We start from the raw sequence: 21,506 nt of genomic DNA on the forward strand, positions 1-21,506 counted from the left end.
TATATATAATAGTCATATAAACATTTGCCTCCCATAGTAACATACATGTTCAACAGTATGTGTCTGGTTACAAAGAAAATGGAAATCTCTTTGCGGTTCTTGTCGTGCCTATTCCAAATACAATCGTCTCACGCAAGTTCTCTCTCTTACACACACAACACCAACACGAACACACTTATTCAAGCAGGCCTGAATAAAGGGTGTGACATACAGATAAGCCGACAAATAGACTCAGCAGCGATAACCTCTATTTTAATCTCGGGCCACAGATAGCAGCTTACTTCCTGTGTACGACAACTCCGTCAATAAAAGGCTATTTTTCAAAGAAATACACGAAAAATATTATTTTTTGTTAATCTGCACAGACTAGTCTCGAAAATTCACATGTACGAGTTTCATTTGGCAAGCAGACGATATTTATACGAAACTGTGGCTATGACGAGCCACTTGCCAGAGAATAGCGCGTAATACACTAGTTAGCTTAGATATTCGCGCTATTCAGGTTTGAGTTAACTCCGCGTGAGCGTCACGCTGCGCTCGCATGTGGGTACAGGCTTAGCAGACGACTTTTCTGTTTGCTGTACCCTTCTCGTGTTGGGGACTAGAGTGAACAACGTACCCAAACACAGCTGGGCTCTAGCAACAGAAATGAGTTCATAATAGATTTGTCTGAAAGTTAAATGTGCCCGGGATTTACAGTTTGAATCGCTTTTATCTGCCATTTACGGCTGACACTGATAAAATTTTGTAGAATGTGAATGTTTGAGTCGCTGTATACGGAGGCTGTGGAGTTGCCATCAGGATTTTATTAACACGCGTGAAAGTCCCGAGACATGGAGATATGTTACTCCAGGATCAAGAGCAGGAAAAGCGTGGTGAGAGTTTTGCTCAACTGAACATCTCATAGGTTGGATACTATTGGTTTCTGCCTGGATTTGCCTCTGAATAAGTTATCAGTTTTCGCTGTTTTCGGCTACACGGATTTGGACAATGGCCTCGTTCACAGATCAGCTCAGGGCTTTATTGTGGAGAAATTACTTGATGAAAAAAAGAGGATGGAGAACTACACTTCAGGTAAGAATTCCCAATTTTGGGGATTTTCGGGGGATTATGAGTATGTGTGCTTTTAGTTTCCTTTATGGTATGACAATCATCTTTGTCTGTATTTCAAAGATGTCTTTCTGTTGTAGTAAAACTGTATTGCTGGTCGATCTCTGCGTTTCCGATCGATGTAAGGTAGAAGTTTAAAAATTTCTCAAAACATATATAATCGTTCACGCTGTTAAAATGGATGCAGAGCTTCAGAATTTAACCCCTTCAGCTCAATGTAGACGATTTTTTTTTCATTCTTTCATTCCATGATTTTGGCGTCCTGTGACCCAGGCAGCTTCTTCGATGTTAATAAAAGATAGAGAAACTTTTATTTTTACATAGGTTTAACAACAGCGATTATTTGTATTTGATTTAGCTTTTTTAAAAAAAGTAGTCGATGGCCGATTGTATGCGATGGATCAGTCGCCTTTAGGCGATGATGAGATGTAGAGTGGGATGTAATGGTGAAATACGACAGTGGGTGCAAACCAGATGTGGGGATGAGCTTTTGTTAACGTAATACGTGTGAACTGATATATAATAAATTTCCTTCTCCAATAATAAAGGAAGTTTTAGACAATTTGTTTCTCTCTCCCCCCCTCTCTCTCTCAGCCACACACAAACACCATTCTCCCTCTCTTCTCACTCGCGCCCACATGCATGAACCATTAAGTGAATCTTACTGTATTAACCAGCTGAATAGTATTTCATATGACAAATCCCTCCTTCTCAGATGGCTACACGGGTATATGTCGATGGTAGTTATTAATATATCAACGATTTGTGTGAAAGATTATGTGAAAGGGGTGTGAGGGAGTACCAGCAATGAGCTGGGTTGATTATTCTCGAAAACCAGTTTCACTTCGCAAGCGATGAGTTGTTTTGTACTCGGCACAAGCCGTGTAAGCGCGGGGATCCCCTGTCTTCAAATCTGCGCACATTGCTCTACTTACATACCCGGAGGATTGTAATAACCGATTAACCCTTACAATCCTGCCTTTTCTTCAAATGATTACTAACGAACAGATGGCGCAAAACGTATTTTTTATGGATTACCATATCAGAGAGGCGGATAAAAAGAAAGCGGCAAAGGATAGAGAAGGCTTAATTATTGATGGTGGGGAAGGAAAATTAAATAATAACTTATTGGTTTCTAGGTATAGGATCTAAAGTGAAATGATCCAGTAATGATAAGAGTAGAAACACTTCCTTCGACTGCATACGTGAATCTTCCACTGTCTCAAACACAAAGGTAGGCACCACACAAGCGCGCGGACACACACACACATTTTTACATCTAAACAAACGACAGCCACATTTATGTACCCGCAACTCATTGGAAAGAAAGAAAAATAAAACAAGCCATAGAAAGTGAGGAGAATTGAAGTGACCGAAAAAAGGAAAACAAAAACTAAAACAAAACATCACGCCTCTGTCTGAGTTGTGCAAACTCGATGAAAACGTCTGTCGTCACGGAACCTACCTGTCTACATTCCTCCCCACCCTACCCCCATTCAGCTTTCCCCCTTTCTCTGTATTTCTGCCGTTGTGTGCGTTGGGAGTCGATCGGGAGAAAAGCGAGAAAGGGTTGTAAAATACGTAATAGCAGAATATAGTATACCCTTTTCGTTTGGCTTTGGCAGACCAGGATAAGCGATCGTCAGCTAATCCTTATAGGGGTCTCATCCTACTGCCACATCCAGTTTTACTCAAAGGATTTTATTTCAATACCATGAAACGTTCGCTAATTATATAGGAACGCCATTTCTAGCGGCACAAAGCTTTGAAGGTTGTCTAAAAAGGCGATCTAATACAGCAGTAGCTTTCGGATTGCACAGGTGAAGGGGTTAGCCAGAGACATGCCTGTTTTACAGTCTGTATTCAAATAAAAGATAGGCAAAGATCTCTTCGTGGAAACTATTTTTTAATTTACTTTTAGCTTGTTTAGTAATTGCTTACGTTATTGTAATGTACATGGGAAGAGTCCGGCTGACCTTCAGTCACATGATTGCATCGTTGAGCCTCTCATGCCGGTTACAAAACCCGCGAGATGTGGGGCAAACCTTGAATACGTGTTCACCATCCGGTCTGCTCGTGTTCTCGAACACACATAACATCGGGTGTGCATGGAGGTCGTTTGGATCCGGGCGCACATTTTAGTGAAGCCGGAAAATAGGTGTGGGCATCATTTTAGTTCTAAATCTTGGATGGAATGACAAAGATCATGACATTTATTGATAGCATAAAAGTTGTTACAAGGACAACTTTAGTCATATGGGAAACATGAGGGTAAATCAGCCTTTTGTCATGCACTGAGTGAAGGAATATATTCGGTCAAAAAGTATGTAGATTCTAAACCTTGAAGTTGTCAGCACTTGAAAATCAACGGCTCTAGTACTGTTGTCACAACACTCCTCAGTCCGTCGAAGTACGGTTAGTGAAGTACAGGACACATGCGGCGGGTGGTTCCTTCCTACTGAGTATACTAACCACGCCAAACATGTGATTAAAAAAAAAGGATACGCATTTTCATTGGGTTTCTGTGTGTAGTTATTTGACATGTACACTCGCGCAACACACGTGCAACCAGCACAAAAAATGGCATAGACGGTGTATACAAAGCGAGAGATTTAGAAAATCACCTTGTCAGAGTCCGTTCACGTTTTTCACAAAAACTCCATTCCGAACGACGAACCTGTATTATTCATAGTCTGCGTAAACTAGAAAATAAAGGAAAGGAATATTCAAGCTGTAAAATATTTATTGCGAATCTTTATAAGCCGTTAATTCTGTCTATGCAATCTTGTATCCTTGTAGAGATACATCGCAGGCGGTCTGCTTATAAAGTCTCCTTTTCTCTTTTTCCCTGCATTCTATGACTCGTAAACTTGTGCACAGCATCGCTGTGACAGTCGAGGCTCAGACATTAAGTTTAAGATTTAGCACACTGCAGCCTGCAATGAGAGAAATAGTACGGTATGTTAATTCGGCAGATCCACGAGAATGTGTGATGTCAAACATGGTGCCAACCTCGCCAGTTACACGGATGAGTGTCGGTTGCCGTAGTGACGCCATGTCGGCGAGGCAAACACCAGTCAGTGTGTTTATCTCCTGCATGAGTACCTTTGTCTACCCTCTCGTTCTATTCAGAAATCTCAAGCTGGTCAAGTAGAAGGCTCGAAGTCACAAATACGATTGTTTCTGATAGGCGCATGCACAGTATCAAATCTTATGAATGTACATAGAATTTCAAAGTATACTTTTTGTTTCAGCACTAATTTATATTAAACATTTCAAGGTGAAATAAAAGACTTGGATCCTCAATTCAGTCAGCTTTGGGTGGATCGGCCATAGCAAATGCGCAGACGAAAACAGACGTAGTTGTTTTCTGACACCAGCACTGAGACTGGTATGAAATCACGTGACTGAGTCAGCAATCCCGACGAAACTGATGCCCATGGTGCAAGTCGTACAGCGCTGCCGAGAGGGATGGAGCTGATTGTTTTGTATTGAAGAGTTCTGCAGCTAAAACTTCAGTAAAAGAAAGACATAGGCTGGCATATATTATTTGTCAACACGAAACTAAATAAGAATAATTTGCTGATAATTTCTTGCCTTCAGGCTCCTACCACACCCATCTACTCATTTACTTCCACCGATGGGGCGGTCCGGTGGTGCAACGGTTAGCGCCTGTCACAATACAGTGAAGATCGGCTTTCCTGGGTTCCAACTCTCGTCTCGGGCATGTTGTTCTTTCTCTGTATGTGGCATCTGTTTTCAGGGCTGTCTGCCTTGCCGTGATATAGCCTTAGTTGCTGGCTACGGCGTAAAACACCAATACTCCCGTCCTCCCTCCAATTTCCCGACTGTGTCACGTGTCAATGTCTATAGGCTGTATGTAGCCGGTCATGATGATGCTGATTAGCTTGTCGCGTGCGACAGTGCGTGCAAGAGAAGACGCAGAGGCCACGGATGCGATGCACTGACATCTGCAGCAAGGACGAAAAGCAAACAGGTGTAAACGAAATGTTACTCTGGTACATGGCGGTCGCGGTCAACAAATATTAGCATAGCAGCACGCGAACAACATTGCGCGCGTCTGAAACGCAGGTAGCTTGGAGTAGTAATTGTCGACACGTGACGTCAGCAAGCCGCTGTTTACACAAACTGTGTTCAGTGAGTCCTCCTCACTCACCCGATGCTTTACAAATATTCCTTTGCTTTAAGCTTTCAACAGAACTGCCAATAGCCGACATGTCTGATTGTTATTTTCAACGCTAGGCCTATAGCATCTCTTTCTACAATTTAATTTTGTTGTTGTACAAGGTCCAAAGAAACCGTGTGTATTAGACATATCGTCTCTCAGAGGTTGTAAACTGAAAACAAAACAGACTGAGGTCACACAGTGAAGTCAAAGTAAATTCATATGTGACAACTTGGCGCTGTGACATTTCACGATCAAAAAGCAGTTACTTTGGTAATGTGTTATACCGAGTCAGTAAATAAGATACAAGAATGCAAAGCAGGTAGCTGTTTCAACAGATGTCACATGCAGAAAAATGCACATTGTACTCGTATTAAACGGCTACCGGACCAATTCGACACGAGTGTATGTGTTTCTGAGTTAGGATATGAATAGTCGGGGGAAGAAAATGACATCAATGATGATATGTGTTTTATCAGCCTTGATGACATTGATGATGTACGATTAATCGCTACTTTCAGACACTGATATGTTTCTCTTGGAAATAGTCATCAGACCTACTGTTTGCCCACTTTATCTATTCTCAAGCTTCAGATTAAATGAGCAAGCAAAGAACAAGGTGAAAAACAGAGAAATACTGAGGTAAAAAGAGAATGAGATATAACAAATACCAAAGAAAGAAAAAATATATAAAACAAACAAAAACTAAAAACATAAAATAAAACATAAAATAAAAAGAAATTATAAATCAATAATCAAATCTTATAGCGATTGGCATTGCAGAGAAACTGTCCTCCCCACGGACTGCTGAAAACCTTATCTACCTATGCTGCACTCCAAATCATTTAGAGCTATGTACTATCATAAAACCTTGGCCTGTTGGCTGCATCTCGTCCTCGTCATGTCAAATCAACTGGCCTCACACATCCGGATGCCTGGATGGAAAGGAATGCTTGACTAGCTGTTTGGAGAAAATGACCTTGGCTTTTCTTTCTGCGCCCTTGTGGATGGTACTGAGCTGTCGGTTAATACTGTTATTAACGCTTAGAGGGCCGTAACTATAGACTTACACAAAGTGGGGACTTCTGAAGTGTTTTTGAGAGGTATGACTAAGTTATGAAATGAGGCTCAGCGGGTGTGTGTGTCGTTGTGTGTGTGTTTGCAGGTAGAAAAAAGAACTCTCTATAGCATTTATCCTACCTTGCTTAAAAGCCACTCAGTATACTTACTGTAAATTACTATGGGCTGTTTCTTTTCCTTTAACCCCGTCGGGAGTTTAGGGACTATTGGCCTCTGTACACCGAGAAAAGAGGGATTGTTCACTCAGTTATTGTGAAATAGCAAGCTATAGACAGAAGTTAAGAGCTCCCGAGCCAGAACCACGCTATCTACACTTTTATTATCTCCTTCAGGAAATTCAGGAAATTTGCCATGCAAATATAACATTAGACATTACATGATTACTTAACCAAAAAAAACAAACAAAAAAAAAAAAACAAACAGGGCACCCGCTGTATGAAAATCTTCACTCAAAGACCTGAATTTCCTAGGATGATTAGTAAAAATGTCTTACATATAATATATGTGGGATTTTTGTCGTTTGTTTTTTTATTTGTTTTTTTTTAAAAACTCCGAACCGAGCACAGATTATTTTCGAATCATTGGCTCATTTCAAACTTGTTAACATTTTATTTCCAACGTGCATTTCAGGGCGAGGACAGCACGATCGCTTTTTGTGATGTTTAAAAGTAGGCTAGCTGTTAGACATTTTTTGGTTCGCTACAAACGTGAGGAAAAATATTTAAAAGAAGAAGAAACAATATTATGTAAGGAAAGTTGTTGATTATGTTGTTTAGTTATTCGCTGTAATAAACAATGCACTCTGTTCGCAGCATGAGCTATCAGGTCGGCAGCTGGAGTCTTCATTGGTGTAAGTCTGTAACTGCGCAGTCGTAAATGGTGTGTAACAGTCGAGTTTGTGTCTCGTAGTGAAAAGTTTAGACCCCTTTGTAATCCTATGCTTCTTTTCTGGCTTATTCTCACCTGCATTTTATTTTTACTTAAGCCTGTCATCACAAATAACAATAAAAGACTAGGTAGATCCAGGTGTGACATTAAGGACACTGTTTATTTGAAAAAAGATGTAGCGTTTTTTTCTGCAGATGATAACACTTGTCTATATTATTTTACAGGGATCTAGAGCAAGTTCAATTATTTAATGGGTAACCAACAGTGAGAGTGCAACGAAAATATATGCACCAGTGATTAATTTTGCTTAAATCGGGGAAGAATAATTGCTATAAAGAGCAGCTCCGTGGTGGCACCTTCTCAATTAAACCATGTTTAAGTTATGCCTGCCAAGTGCAGTCTGAGGTATGAGCATTCTCTGAGCTGCCCGAATAAAAACAGAAGACGACATCATTTTCTAATTTGGCGTTTCTCTCATTTTGTATTGTTTTCTTTATAAAGTTCTAAAGTTGGACTTAATTTTTCATTCATGGGTGATACGCACTTGTTGAGTCATTTCTTTTTTACTAGTCCTGTCAAGCAGGCCTTCATCCAAGCTTTTTTCCAGAAAAAGTGCTGTCTATTTCCCAGGTTTTCCACTGCGCAAACTGCCAATATTAAGTGAGAGAGAGAGAGAAAATATAATATGCGTTGCATGTAGAATATAGAGAAAAGTGTTACAAAGAGACACAAACCTCAACAGATCTCAATTCACTTTACTAACAACTCACCTTTCTACATGGAAGGTTTATAAAAGTAAAGCATGAAACCATCCAGAAAGTACATAGCCATGCCTAGTGTATGCGCACCACAAAACTCAGAACATCCTAGAACATCTAGAAACACCTTTACTCATACGCATTAGCACGACCTAAGGACAGCACACCTACACACCTACACCAAAATAAACAAGCCCCGTAGACCACTCCCTTGGTGCTATTACAATGTTCTTAGCGCGCTGCCAACAAAACAATCCACTTCTAACTTGGAACGAAATCGGCTGAAATAGAGAGAGAGAGAAAGAAAAAAAACTTTCAGCTAATTTTGATGTGAACCGGATAAATTCAGTCCGGGGACGATCTGAGATTGTAAATATTTGAAGAGCTTTCTTCATGGCGTTAGGACAAGCAGACTTGTGAGTTGTCAAGTTTGCATGCTTCCTTCATGAAGCACAATACTGTAGCTGTTTGAAAAAGATCGTTAAACTGAATCTGTTTGTGATGTGTCTATTCTCGTGTTTTTATATGCTCACTCTTTATGTTTTATTATTATCAGCAGATCACATATCAGTGACAGTATTGCGTTTTATGAAGCTACAACAACTTTTGAAGCTTTTACACGCACACCATAATGACATGAAATCCGCAATGCGGGTCGAGGGTATGAACCAATCTGCCCTCCGTGCCCACCTTCCACTACCCTCATCACCACCAACCTCACACACCTGCGGGCGCAGGAGTAAGCAGCTCACATAACCTGAGACTGAACGTTTCGTTTTGCCCGGAAGGGAAAGTCGGTCTTGACATAACTGTTCAATCCGTGATCAGGAAGTGATTGCAGTGAACGATGTGTTAAGAGTAACCGCAACTATGCGAAGTTTATCTCCATGTACGCATAAGCTCGAGAAGTGGTTCGTGCAGACAAACTTTTATTTAGTCCTCGTGTCCTTCACCTTCTAAACTGCTGTTAAAGGACTAGAGGGAGCAAATTGTTTGTTAATGCTAAGGTAAAGCTTAGTGTTGGATGATATTCCCCAAATCAAGGGAAACACATCCTCTTTGTTCTTGAGATAAACGCTTAATTGTCAACAACACAGACACCTGCATAGTATGTGAAAACATGTACTAGGTGAAGGCCTTAGCCAATGGGAGACCGGAGACACCCGAGACCATCTGTTAATTAGGTACATCACGCTCAGGTCTGTGCTGTCTGTACATTTAACCGCACCCACCTAAACCGTTTTGATGGATTATTTTTATAGGTAGTATATTATGAGGTTTAACGAGTGCGGACAATGAAATAAATTCTTCCTTTTTCCATTCTTTCTTCATCTGTGTTAGTACTATCCTCTAACTAGACGTCGATAAAACTATTTTAGTCGTTATCTTACAAAACTTCATATTCCACTTCAAGTCTTGTATTGACAAATATACTCTTCTGGCGGCCATGGATTGTTGTTTTATTTTTTCGATAAGAAACTTATCGAAGCTGGTATGATCAAGCTGTAAACGCTTGTGACTTAAAAACATTTGCAGATATCTAGACATTTGATTTCACTCTTTCATGACTTGGCTCGTAGAGTTATTTAAACTTTAGTTCACATGCATGAACATGTGTTGATGAAGATTAGCACAATAATTATGCATTATAGAGGACAGTTAATTACATAATTAAGCAAGGAAACACAACACTACCTGTAACTTAGAAATCTACTGCAGAAATCAAAGGCTGAATAAAAATTGCAAAGCTTCCAAGTATTTTTCAGCATGCATTAATTAATTTCTTAATCTTTCTCTACCTCTTCTCTCTCTTTCTCTCTCTCCCTCTCACACACACACGAGATAAATGAATGAGAACTATGTAATGTAAGTTGTGTTCACTGCTTTTTTATTTATCCACAGGAGGTTCTCTTTCCAATCTTGTTGGTGATTGTGCTAGTACTCTTGCACCTGGCAGTGGACATCAACAGGCGGCCAGAGATCAACAACTTCCCTTCATTCCTCATCAACGATACAGCGTTTTCTTCAATCCTCTTCACCAACAAACCGATATTAGCAGGTCCTAATATCTCCGTGGTGAACAAGATCATGAACAACGTGGTCGGCACCCTACGAGTTATAAACCCGCAAATTTATCACGAAATGCGGGATGATGTCACTTCTGCAGAAGTGGAAGCCGAGTATCGGACAAAGCCGTTTTTTGCTGATGTAGGTGTGCAGTTCACAGTGACTAACGAGAGTGGGACTTTAAATGTGACTGGTTATACGCTGAGGCTTCCCTACCAGACTGTGCAGAATATGCAGGGTGGCTGTTCGTTCAAGGAAGGGATGGGTATGTATAGTATTTAAGTCTACCTGTGAGTTGTCTGTCGAAACCGCGAGTAGAGGAGTAACAGTAGTACCGCGGGTATTAATCAGTTTTGACTGGCGTAATCATTGACCTCAGAAAAATACACACCAGTGAAATAAATGTTTTTTTAAATTTTTGACAAAGTAGCTAATCACCAGGTTCAGTATCTGTTGGCCAATCTGTCCACGGTCCAAATATTACTGCATAGCTCACGGCAACTCACACACTCCGGCGACGAACTTCTGGCTACAGGTGTTGACATTTCTGTCCGCTGTCGTCGCGCCTTTTCAACCTGTCGACCGTCGAACGCAAACTTTGTGTCTAGTTAGGAAACTGTAGGAAACATTGTCAACTCATCAGGCCTGTATGGTACTTGTGAATGCAGTGCGCAAGAAGAAGAGGAACCGGCGAGACCAGACGTGATGTCTAGAATAGAACGTCAAGAACGTTCCCTCAGTTGCTAAGTACGGCGTTAAACATGTAACTAGTAACCTTTTCCCGCTTAATTTCTTCTGCTTTGAGAAGAAAACAAGTACACAGCACAAATGCAACAATCCAAAGCACCTCCCCAGCTACAGATATTAATCTTTTTTGAGGACATTTTTGGTAAATATATCGGTTTTTCAGGCAGTTTCACAGGAATTGTGACGTTCTTGGTGGGGAGATGAGAGCGACGAGGGAATCAGATAGCCCAGTCGTTAGAGCATCAGTGTTCTCCCTCCAAGAAGCACACTAGCATTTTACACTTGTGTGCCGAAACGTACTTACCCCCAGTTCATCCAGGTGGGGAGTGGGTACCTGACTGGATAGGGATAGGAAGGTATGGCAGCGAAGAAGAGGAGACAGGCACCGCCTTTAGAAAAGTAAGCAATGGCTCTAACACTCCCTGTTCTCGCAAAGTCACGCGACTACCTTGACCTTTTAACTATGATTTTAGGTTTAGCGTTACAATTTTTGAGTCCCTATGACTCATTGCCTGACTTGAGAGATAGTCGGTCTTTTGGAACGGACATATGGCATATGCATGACGCCATCGTTGGCATTGAGAAATTGGACGCGACATCGACCGAATATGTAGCCCCCTTTAAAGTCCGAGAAACGCTTTCCCCAGTTTTGTTCAAATCCGGCTAAAAATCAGAGCAGCTACAGCACGACATGACTGCTCTTAACTAGGTTAAAAGTATATCACATGTCATCCCCCTCTTCCTGCACTCTGTTCTTTTATGCTACCCCTGCACCGGGACGGCCTTCGGGTGGCGCATTTTTACGAAAATTGTAGTAATACTGCTACCTAGTTAAGGGTCCTGTTCACTTATGGACTAAAGGAACCTAGAGCGACATTGTGACTTGCAGTAATGTGTGGTTTAAAACCAGTCTTCTAGCATTTGTTTGTTTATTTATTATTGATCGGCAAGGGAAATAAAAATGACCTTTCGGACTTAACCTTGTCTGCTGTTTGTGCCATAGCGCAAAAACATGGTGTCTAGGTTCAAATTATTTTGAAGGCTTTGAATGAATGCCTGTGTGCCCGATGAGCAAGATTGTTGCTTTATTTAGGTATCAGTTCACTCACACCGACTCCAGTCTTTTCAGTCCTATTGCAAATTTTCTAAAAGAAATAAAGAACTATGTGTCAGTAGTATATTATTTACAAATTTTATTTATTGATTTTGTTTTTTATGGACTACTTTACATGTAAAATATGTTTTCTGTATTTGACATTAAAAACTTGAAAAGGAAGTTTATTTTCTTGGACAAAGTAAACATTTCTCCGAACAAGATAAACAAGACAAAAATGATTAGAATCAGGAAGTGTTGAGGCTCCTCCATTTCATTGTCTGCGTGAATAGAATAAAACCCATGGATACTTTTGCGACTGTTAAGGTGGGTCTTTCTTTACCTGCCTCACAAAGGAAAGAGAAAACAATGACTGGTCTGTAGTGTTTATTTGTGCTGCTAGATCCTCTTGTTCGTCGTTGCCAGTTTCAGTTTATATAGCAGGGAGTAAGAAGGATAGAAGGATCTTAAATAAAAGCTTTTGTGTGTAACTCGAGTTACTGCGCATGTTTATTTGTGTATTGGAGTTGATTCCTGTTTACTTATTTAGTTTTTTTTTAATGCGAACTACAAGGAGACATGATCTCTATGTTAACTTTAAGTAAAGCCAAATTAGAGAACTAGTTATGTCTTTGAGAGTGCACAAATTTGTGTATCTCTTGAGAGTTGCGTTTGTAAGTCCATTATTGCATCGACCGGCAAAATGTTGAGGTCTCAGAACAAACGATTTCGACAATTAGATCATAAAGAAATTAAGTTTGCTCTTATTTTTTTCAAGGCGTCTAGTCAGTCACGAAAACTGTTTTATTGCAGAAATGTGTTACGTGACCAACGGAGTGGCCACCCAGTGTCCAGGTACTCAGTCTCTCACTAGCGGCCTTGTGCTCCTGCAGTATGTCATAGAGGCCGCCCTCATAAAGGTCAGGTGCACTGAGTATCATGTAAACATCGAGTGCAAGGCACTGTATTTCCAAGTTTCATAATTTAGCATAGTAGTGATTATGCTTATTACAACTTTGTGTATTCTAACAAGACTGTTCTCCCTTCTTTACTGTCATTCGACCTCTTGTTGCGAGTTCCATCTATTTAGGGTTGAGATACAAGAGAGACCATAATTATGTTGTCGTACAGGATACAACGAAATTTGTGCTTGTCGAAGAAGTATGAGCTGTTGTTATTCAGAGGGCTGGGAATTTGAGCGGGAAGAAAAGATTGAGAAAAAAAGATGGGGAAGCCCCTCGTAAGGCCTTTGCACAACGTGGGTATTATGCACTTTACTTCCAGCTTTAGAGACACTACAAACCATATTATTTAGCCCCCTACATCTGTCAATAATTTGTATCAGATTTTACATGCACGCACGCACGTACGTACCCGCGCTATCTCGTTAAAGTCTTCTGAAACTTTGTCTTCTACTTGTCTGTCCAACTGAGTAATCAGTGTCACAATGTGAAGCGCTGATTTCTTCTTTCACGTCATCTACTTTTAAGCGGATGTTATCCGTGAGGTATAAGACAGACTCATTTTGGACTGTGCTTGCTTTACTTTCCAGCTGTTCCGTGACGATCAGTTCCAGCCGCCAGAAGTGACGTTTCAGATGATGCCGGTGAAGGACTACAGCCCCGGCGTGTCACGTCTGCAGATCCTGGTGGCCATCTACATGGTCATCTCTGTGGCACCGCTGGCCCACTACCTGACCATGACCATCGTGGCCGAGAAAGAATACAAAGTTAAACTGACATTCAAGGTCATGGGCCTGAGAGAATCCGTCTTTTGGTGAGAGTTTGTACAGATGTAATCAGGGGTTGGTCCTGTAAAATTGTTTGATCAACTTTTTTTTTAATCTTGGTGGTTCGAAAGTCAGTGCTTCTTTGCACCATTATTCACAAATGCTAGACCTTCACAATAATTTAATGAACATTATTTTCTAAAATGCAATGCTATCTTGCAAAAATGTCTCATTCCCTGCTTTTAGAAACAAAAACACACTACAGCACCATCGCACGTCAGCCACGCTTAAACTATATTTTTGACAATGTTTTTCTTATTTGACCGCTACGTAAACATTTTCAACACGTAGTGACGCATTCAACATAATGTTATGAAGGAACGTAATGCGCACCAACTAAAGCAAAGTCAAGATGGAAATCAGCTTGTGTAGCTGTCTCCGTATTGCTCGTGCAGGTTGTCCTGGTTTCTGACGTACATGGCGAAAGTGATTGTGATTGGAGTCGTTTCCACTATTATCATGGCGCTGGGCAGCTTCTTCGGCAGCTCAGGGTTGGGCTATTTCTTTCTCTTCATGCTGCTATATGGCGCCAGCCTCATCAACTTCGGCTTCTTCATGTCCACATTCTTCACACAGTCCAAGGTAAGACCTTCGGCTTCCTCGCGTCAACATTTTTTTTTTAAACACAGTTCAAAGTAAGATCTTCGGCTTCTTTAACTTCTTCACACATTCCAGTGTAACAGTTTTGCCATTTACCGGTCCACCTTCCTCTAAAATCAGGCTGTACAACTGTACGCCTTACTGCCGTGTTGATATTTCATTGTCAATGATTGCGACCCTTGTTCTCAATGATCGATCACCTCAGGATGGTTTATAAACGCCAAGACTTTTCATTTCGGCCAGAATTATATAGACGTTCCTCACAACAATGTACAATGAACGATGACAGGACTTGGTGCAGTTGTTCCATTAAAGTACATTAGACATTAGTTTCGGAGACATAGAAATGTTATTTGTCATCATAAACCGAAACTGAATGCGTTTTATCATCTTGAGTACAAGAATTTGAGAATGTTTTATTTAGATGATTTAGATTCTGGCGTCCTCTTATGTTTGTGTTCTTCATTTTGTGTGTGTGTGTGTGCAGGTGGCAGGGGCTGTGACTAGTTTCCTCACCGTGCTGTTCAGTATGCTGTACCTTCCTATCGTATTTAGTCGCAAGAACACCATCATGTCACGTGGTCATTACTCCGCTGTCTCGGCCATTCCTCTGTCCGGTCAGGTCATCCTCAGTCTCTTTTCACCTGTAGCATTTGCTCTCGGCCTTGACCAGGTGAGATTTTCTGCGTTTTATCAAACTACAACATGACGTGTCATTAACAAAAATAATTTTGCTCTTCACAGTAATCGCTTTAAAAGACGTAGTAGCTTTGGAAAACAAATCACAGAATAAGAGTTAAATATCCTGCAGAAGTACCTTTCGCCTTAGTCATTGAAATGAATGAATCACATTTCAAAATTTATATTTGAAGCTCTTACTCCCAGTTCATAACCTTCATTTGTCTCCTTTCCTAATCCTAGCTTCCTATTTCTGATAGCTCCTCTGTCTCTCTCTCTTTCTGTTCTTCACTTCTTTCTTTATTGCTATACGGGTGCGCGAGCATGTGTGTGTCATCTGTCGCTCTTTTCGTTCTGTTAAATGATTTCGAGTTTCTTTTCTCCCTCCACCTACTTTGCGTGCGTGCGTGCGTGTGTTCTATTTTTGTCGTTGTATTTTGGCAGGCCGTGTTTCTAGACGAAGAAGGGTTGATGGACTTACCGGACACTTTTACCACTGGCCAGTATTCTTTAATGGTGGCCATTATCATGTTAATCGCCGACAACATCCTCTATGCCGTCCTTGCTGCTTACCTCGACAACGTCCTCCCAGGTAGAAGGGCGATACACGCACCATGGTCTAGGTGAAGCTGCTGGAATTAGCTGTTAAAAATTTTACAAACAAACATTGACAAATTGATTATTTACTTAAGCTTAAAATGCGATGATTTTTTCCTCATTGTAAATTTGGATAAACTATTATAGCATTATAGGAACCAAACGAAAAAAAATCATATAATAATAATATGATATTGATGATTGATGAATGGTTGATGAATGGTTGATGATTGGATGATGATGATGATGATGATTGATGATTGATGAATGCTGCTGCTGCTGCTGATGATGATGATGATGATGTAGCTTGAAAACTTTTGTTTGTAATTTCAATCTTGATTTTGGCACACGCAAAAATTGTAAAGATAGCTACTACAAAAAATAGAAATGGTTTGGGTGAGCCCATCATTGGGTGAAGAGTGTAAAATATTATATATTAGTGTGTAAAATTGTAGGGTTAGTTACGTAAGTAGGAAGGATATTTTTCAAATCCCCACAACTGTCCGTGCGTGCACAACATAGGCACACACCGCGTGGTGCGCAAGGCCTGGTTCTGCTTGAAGCCCTCGTACTGGTTGGGCACACGGCGAGATGAGAACAAAGACATCGACCTCATTCCCACCGACACGCCCCACGGGCCCCACATTGAGCCTGCGCCAGATTCCCTTACTGACGCCAAGGTCATCCGGTAAGAGCCTGTGCACTCTGCTGAGTAGTTATGCTACAGTGTGCATGTGCGAGCGAGTGTGCGAGCATGTGTGTATCTACAAATGAATTGTAACCAGGAGTACGATGTCGTAAAAATCAGTATAACATATTTTGAGACAGAAGCTATTTTTTCCTTTAAAATTCTCATAAGTGATATTGTTTGAGGAGAGCAGCCTAATTCTGGTTTATTTTATATTTTGTTACACAAACTATGAAAGTGTGAGGGACCCCGGAATGTTCCAAGTTCTAAGAGTGCCCCTGACACCTTCATATTTTAAGTTATACGCATCAAAGAAAATCCTGATACCCAGGAAATAAATTATTTTACCCTTTTCAGTACATTTCAAGTAAAAGTGTTTTTTTTTTTAAATTTACTTATTTTATTTTCTTAGTTTCTTCGTTTGTCCTTTCACTTTCAGAAGTTGATATCAATAGTTTTTGTCTTTCGTTTGTAGCGAGTAAATCGACATTGAAAAGACTGTAAATTACCTTGGAGTTCATTATTGCAGAATTCGTGACTTGACTAAAAGATTCAGTCAAGGAAAAAGGGAGCCAGTTGACGCTGTAAACGGTATGACTGACGCACTTTTTCTTGCTGCTGCTGTTGTCTTTGTTTTGTGTTAACTTTATTTTCTCTCTTTTTTAGGTTGTTAACCGGAGTTTTGTTTACAGACTGTAATATCATAACTTCTTAAAATTAGGTCTACGCCGTCATTAACCATGTTGTCTGCACACTCCTCACGATTATCCATGTACGGACTCCTGATCTGCTAAGTAGACTGAGATGCCTTCTTTAGAGTCACTGCAATGTGTGCGAAATGAATACAGGTAGTCGTCGATTTAGACCGCGTTTGGTTACGACAAACCTGTCGTAAGTCGGCCATAAGTATATTATGCTGTTATTGGTTCGTTATTTTTATTATCAGATTTGCTCTATTTTATCACCATTTTCTGTTCATTAATGTTATAGCCACTCTCACTTTCACTTTGCTCCCTTGCCAGTCATGGCCTGACATACCAGTCATAGTTGTGGTCTTAAAGTCAAACAATTAATAGTAAGTTGTATAAGTCGTAAGTCGACGACTACTTGTAATTCGTTAAGTGGTGGGTTTCAAGCTGCGTAACTCTGTTAGAGTTCCCTGTACACCCATCATCACGTTCTTCCTGCTTTGCTTTCTGTCCTTGAACATGAGAGAAAAAACAAACAAAACAAAACAACAACAACCTCCAATTAGCAAATGTACGCTAGATTTTATTGACCGGTGTGCATGACTCGACACATCTCACGATAGTTTTTACAGAACAGGTTAGGCAGGTAATATTTCTCCAGTCTTATATATATATCTGGGTGCACTACCGTGTAAATACAATAACATGCGCCCACCCGCATGTTACCCCATGTTATTTGCGCTGTTGAAAATGTCATCCTGGTGCATATAGGTATTCATCAAGCCTTCTCTCTGTTCTTTGAGCACGAATATAAAAAACAAGCAGGACGTTGTTATGTAAAACATGTCATTCATTTTCTTTAATATGACACCATGGACACGACGCGTTATCGACCGTGAACAGAACAAATTTTCATCAACAATCAAGACCTATTTTCCAAAATTCTGCATGTCTTAATAGAAACTGTCCTGTGTAATACACAGAGTATTTATTCATCTCATTTCCTGTAATGACCGAGTGACTGGTATGAAACACCATGAGCTCATTACTAGCACCCCTAGGTTGCCTTTTGCCACTGACCAGGAAACAGAGATCTGTGTTCACTGTCTTCGAAGAAATGTGTCACAGCTTTTCCATGTCTGATCAGGTCTCGATCTTGATATCTACGAGGGACAAATCACCTGCTTGCTTGGTCACAACGGGGCAGGCAAGACTACTCTCATCAACATGCTAACTGGTGTCATGGCGCCGACTTCCGGTTCAGCCTTCGTCTATGATCTGGTCAGCTTAGATACTTCTCCTGCGATATTAATGATAGCAATGTTTGCGCTACTTTTGTACTGTCGTGCATGGTTCGCATAGTATCGGAGTGGCTTAGAGTACTTAGCTTAGTCTTGTAAAAAAGGAATAAGTTACTGGTTAGTGAAGTTGCAAACATCGGATTCACTTCTTAAGTCGTGTGTTATTTTCTGCAAATTTTATACGATTTTTGGAAAGTTTCATTAAATTTATGTCTGATGATCCCAAATGCTTACCTAAATTTTATAAACACTCATTTGCAACTACTTAATTTTGTTCATTGACCAAGATAAGCATTAGAAGCCTTGAGGCAAACACATTTTACGACCAGCATAGGCAGGCTAATATGTGGGTTTTTTTGGTTTTTGCGCTAGTACCTTTATTATATTGCTTTATTGTTTTGCTGTATTATCCACAGAACGTATCGAAGCCAGATGACCAGGTTCACCTGAAGAAAACAATAGGCTTTTGTCCACAGCGCAACGTCTTATTTCCTGAGTTGACAGTCGAGGAACACCTGCGCGTGTGCGCTCTCATCAAAGGAGTCCCAAGATCTCAGCTGCAGGAAGAGGTAGGCTTGCTGTTTGTGTTGGAGTCTGATAGTCAGGTCTAGAGGTACTGAAGACAGTCATGTTGCTTAGTCTTTGGTCATCCTGAGGTAAAGTTGATGCTGGCCATGCAACCATTGCTTATTGGCCATTATGGCGAGGTCTCTGGAGGAGTTTAAGAACACTGGTGGCGTACAATGGTTTCAGTACTTATCCTGCTCAGGAATAAACAGAACTAATACTTCCCTCCATTTGATCTTCAAGAAGAAAACACGCACACGCACACGCACACGCACACGCACACGCACACGCACACGCACACGCGCACACACACGTGCACATACATGTGCACAGAGAAGCTGAAGATGTTGAAAGTTCTGTATGACATGGTCTTACCTGTGGCAGGTGCAAACTTGTTTGCGGGACCTGGGCCTAACCAACAAGAGCAGCTGCTATCCCCAACGCCTCAGCGGCGGCCAGAAACGCAAACTTTGTGTGGCTCTCGCCCTCATCGGTAATTCCAAGGTAGCGATCCCTCCTTGCTTCTCTAGTCCCCCTTTTAAAGTAATGGTTGTTCGTTCTTTCCTCACCGGTAATTTCAAGACAGCGATTTTGTGTTGCTTCCTATACCTGTCAATCATATTTGCCTATACTTTTTACATCCTGCATCCAAAGACCTGCACGTGCTACTTACGATATTTGTGCTTACGGGCAAACAGTGGATCTTTCATAGGAAAGTATAATGGTTCTGCTAAAACGTCGCTGCTGATTTGGGTGTTGACGACTTCGTGACCTTTAGGTTTCTGCATGGCTTTCAGGTGCTACTGTTGGACGAGCCGTCAACAGGACTGGATCCTCTTTCCCGCCGTCATTTGTGGTCGTTGCTGCACTCCAAGAAGAAAGATCGCGTCATTCTGCTGACCACCCATCACATGGACGAAGCTGACATTCTCGCTGGTCAGTACTTAATACTCAGGGGTTAGAAGTCAGTTCTGGCATCAGAATACACCTTTCAGTCTTAGCTTTCACACCCTTTCCCAAAGCACATGCCATATCAACGTGTCCTATTATTTTTTTTAATTCTGTCGAACATGACAGCAATGATGGTAAATGGGATAAGTATGTCAACAGCGTTGTCAGCAACTGATTCTGTTGTTATCTCTATGACAGACAGGAAGGCAGTGCTCAGCAAGGGCAGGCTGCGGTGCGTTGGCTCGTCCCATTTCTTGAAGCAGAAGTTCGGCGTCGGTTATCATCTGAAGTAAGTTGTAAATTGCCTTACCGGCCACAAAGATTGCTTGTAGTTTGAACAGGAAGCCGAGTAGATTCTACAGCATGCTGCAATGAATGAGCAGATGAATGAAGAAAGCATTATAGAATAAATGAAAGGAAGGGCAGAGAAGTAAAAAAAAATCTTAAATAAATAAAAATGGAAGGGTGAATGAGGAAGAAAAAAAAAAGAAGAAAACAAAAGACTAGACAAAGCAGAAGGCGAGAAAGGGATGGTCTGGAAGGAAAGTAGAAGCAAAGGACGGTAAAGATAAAAGGAGAGGTTGTATTGCAATGAGACGAGAAAGGAAGTAGGAGAAGTAATAAAATGACATTTGTCCCACTTGGACTTCGTAGTGAAGCACAGAATAGGCGTATGAAGGCTGTATTTCGCCGTTTGTGTCGTAAACAGCCTGGTGCTGCGTCCTGCGGCTGACACAGAGGCCGTGATGAAAGCCATTAAAACGCACGTACGGAGCGCCATCTTCTCGCGATGTCACGGCAACGAAATGTCCATCACCCTGCCTCAGCACCATGCTGGAGGCTTTGCATGTGAGACCATACTTTCATCATCATCATCTCATCATTCCATCCATCATTCATGAGGGTTAGGGTTAGACAGCTACCTGTTCTAAGGCACAGCATAAAAAGATGTGTTTTTGCTTTCAACTTTTCAGAAATAAACTTTTTTGCGAAAATCATGTTAGGAAGATACCTTTCGTTAATTCAGTGTAAACAGATAGTAGTTTAAAGGAATGTTAGTACAAGTAGTTTATTTTCTAAATTCTGAAAACTTTCACTCATATGAAACGCGTATAACGTTATTTTAAACTCGAAAATTCGAAAAGCCAAGACCATGTGTCAGCTAGTGCATGTTGTCTGTTTGCTAGTTTTTGAGGGCAGAGAAAGGAGTGTAGAGGAGGGCAATATTTTGTCTCTACTTTTATTTGCTTTACGATCCTCGCAGTAGTGTTTTTCAACTTGAGGGTTCATTGTTAGACAACACCATTTTCACCTCTGACAATAAAACAACATAAAGGCGGATACGTTCTGATCTTGCCAGTATGTGGGCGGACTCTTCGATGCAGAAATTAAAGCGCTTTATAGAGGGTGAGCTCAGTAGTTTTAGGAAATAGCTCAGCAGGAGGTCTTGTTTATCTCATCCCGACGGGTTGGTATTTGCCGTTGTAAACAACTGTTTGTTTCTGCGTCCTTTCCAGTGCACACAAGCCTGAAAACCTATCTGTGCACCGTTTGTGATTTTAGTAAAGCAAAATAAATAATTAAGTAATATTAGTTAAACAAAATAAAGAAAATATGCATGCACTTAACTACCACACATCTATTATTATAAACGTCGACCCATTAGTTTCGACATTTAAAAAAAGTTAACATATAACTTTAGTTTCCTAAACACATT

General features: G+C 40.8%; 1 protein-coding gene across 1 annotated transcript in view; it reads left to right on the forward strand.

Annotated features, from left to right (window-relative positions):
- Positions 1–542: 542 nt before the first annotated feature.
- The window catches only part of LOC112570314 (ATP-binding cassette sub-family A member 5-like), a 37,883-nt gene continuing 16,919 nt past the window's right edge, over positions 543–21,506 (forward strand). The window contains exons 1-15 of the mRNA XM_025248698.1: positions 543–1,074; positions 9,925–10,354; positions 12,743–12,849; positions 13,482–13,705; positions 14,114–14,300; positions 14,806–14,991; positions 15,441–15,588; positions 16,116–16,281; positions 16,811–16,872; positions 18,118–18,251; positions 18,688–18,840; positions 19,223–19,342; positions 19,636–19,774; positions 19,988–20,078; positions 20,499–20,638. Coding sequence (XP_025104483.1) covers positions 991–1,074; positions 9,925–10,354; positions 12,743–12,849; positions 13,482–13,705; positions 14,114–14,300; positions 14,806–14,991; positions 15,441–15,588; positions 16,116–16,281; positions 16,811–16,872; positions 18,118–18,251; positions 18,688–18,840; positions 19,223–19,342; positions 19,636–19,774; positions 19,988–20,078; positions 20,499–20,638 — 2,371 coding nt within the window. The 5' untranslated portion in view covers positions 543–990. The remainder of the gene's footprint in view (positions 1,075–9,924; positions 10,355–12,742; positions 12,850–13,481; positions 13,706–14,113; positions 14,301–14,805; positions 14,992–15,440; positions 15,589–16,115; positions 16,282–16,810; positions 16,873–18,117; positions 18,252–18,687; positions 18,841–19,222; positions 19,343–19,635; positions 19,775–19,987; positions 20,079–20,498; positions 20,639–21,506) is intronic.

This window comes from Pomacea canaliculata, linkage group LG8 (genome assembly GCF_003073045.1).
Source record: "Pomacea canaliculata isolate SZHN2017 linkage group LG8, ASM307304v1, whole genome shotgun sequence".
NCBI classification, from domain to species: domain Eukaryota; kingdom Metazoa; phylum Mollusca; class Gastropoda; order Architaenioglossa; family Ampullariidae; genus Pomacea; species Pomacea canaliculata.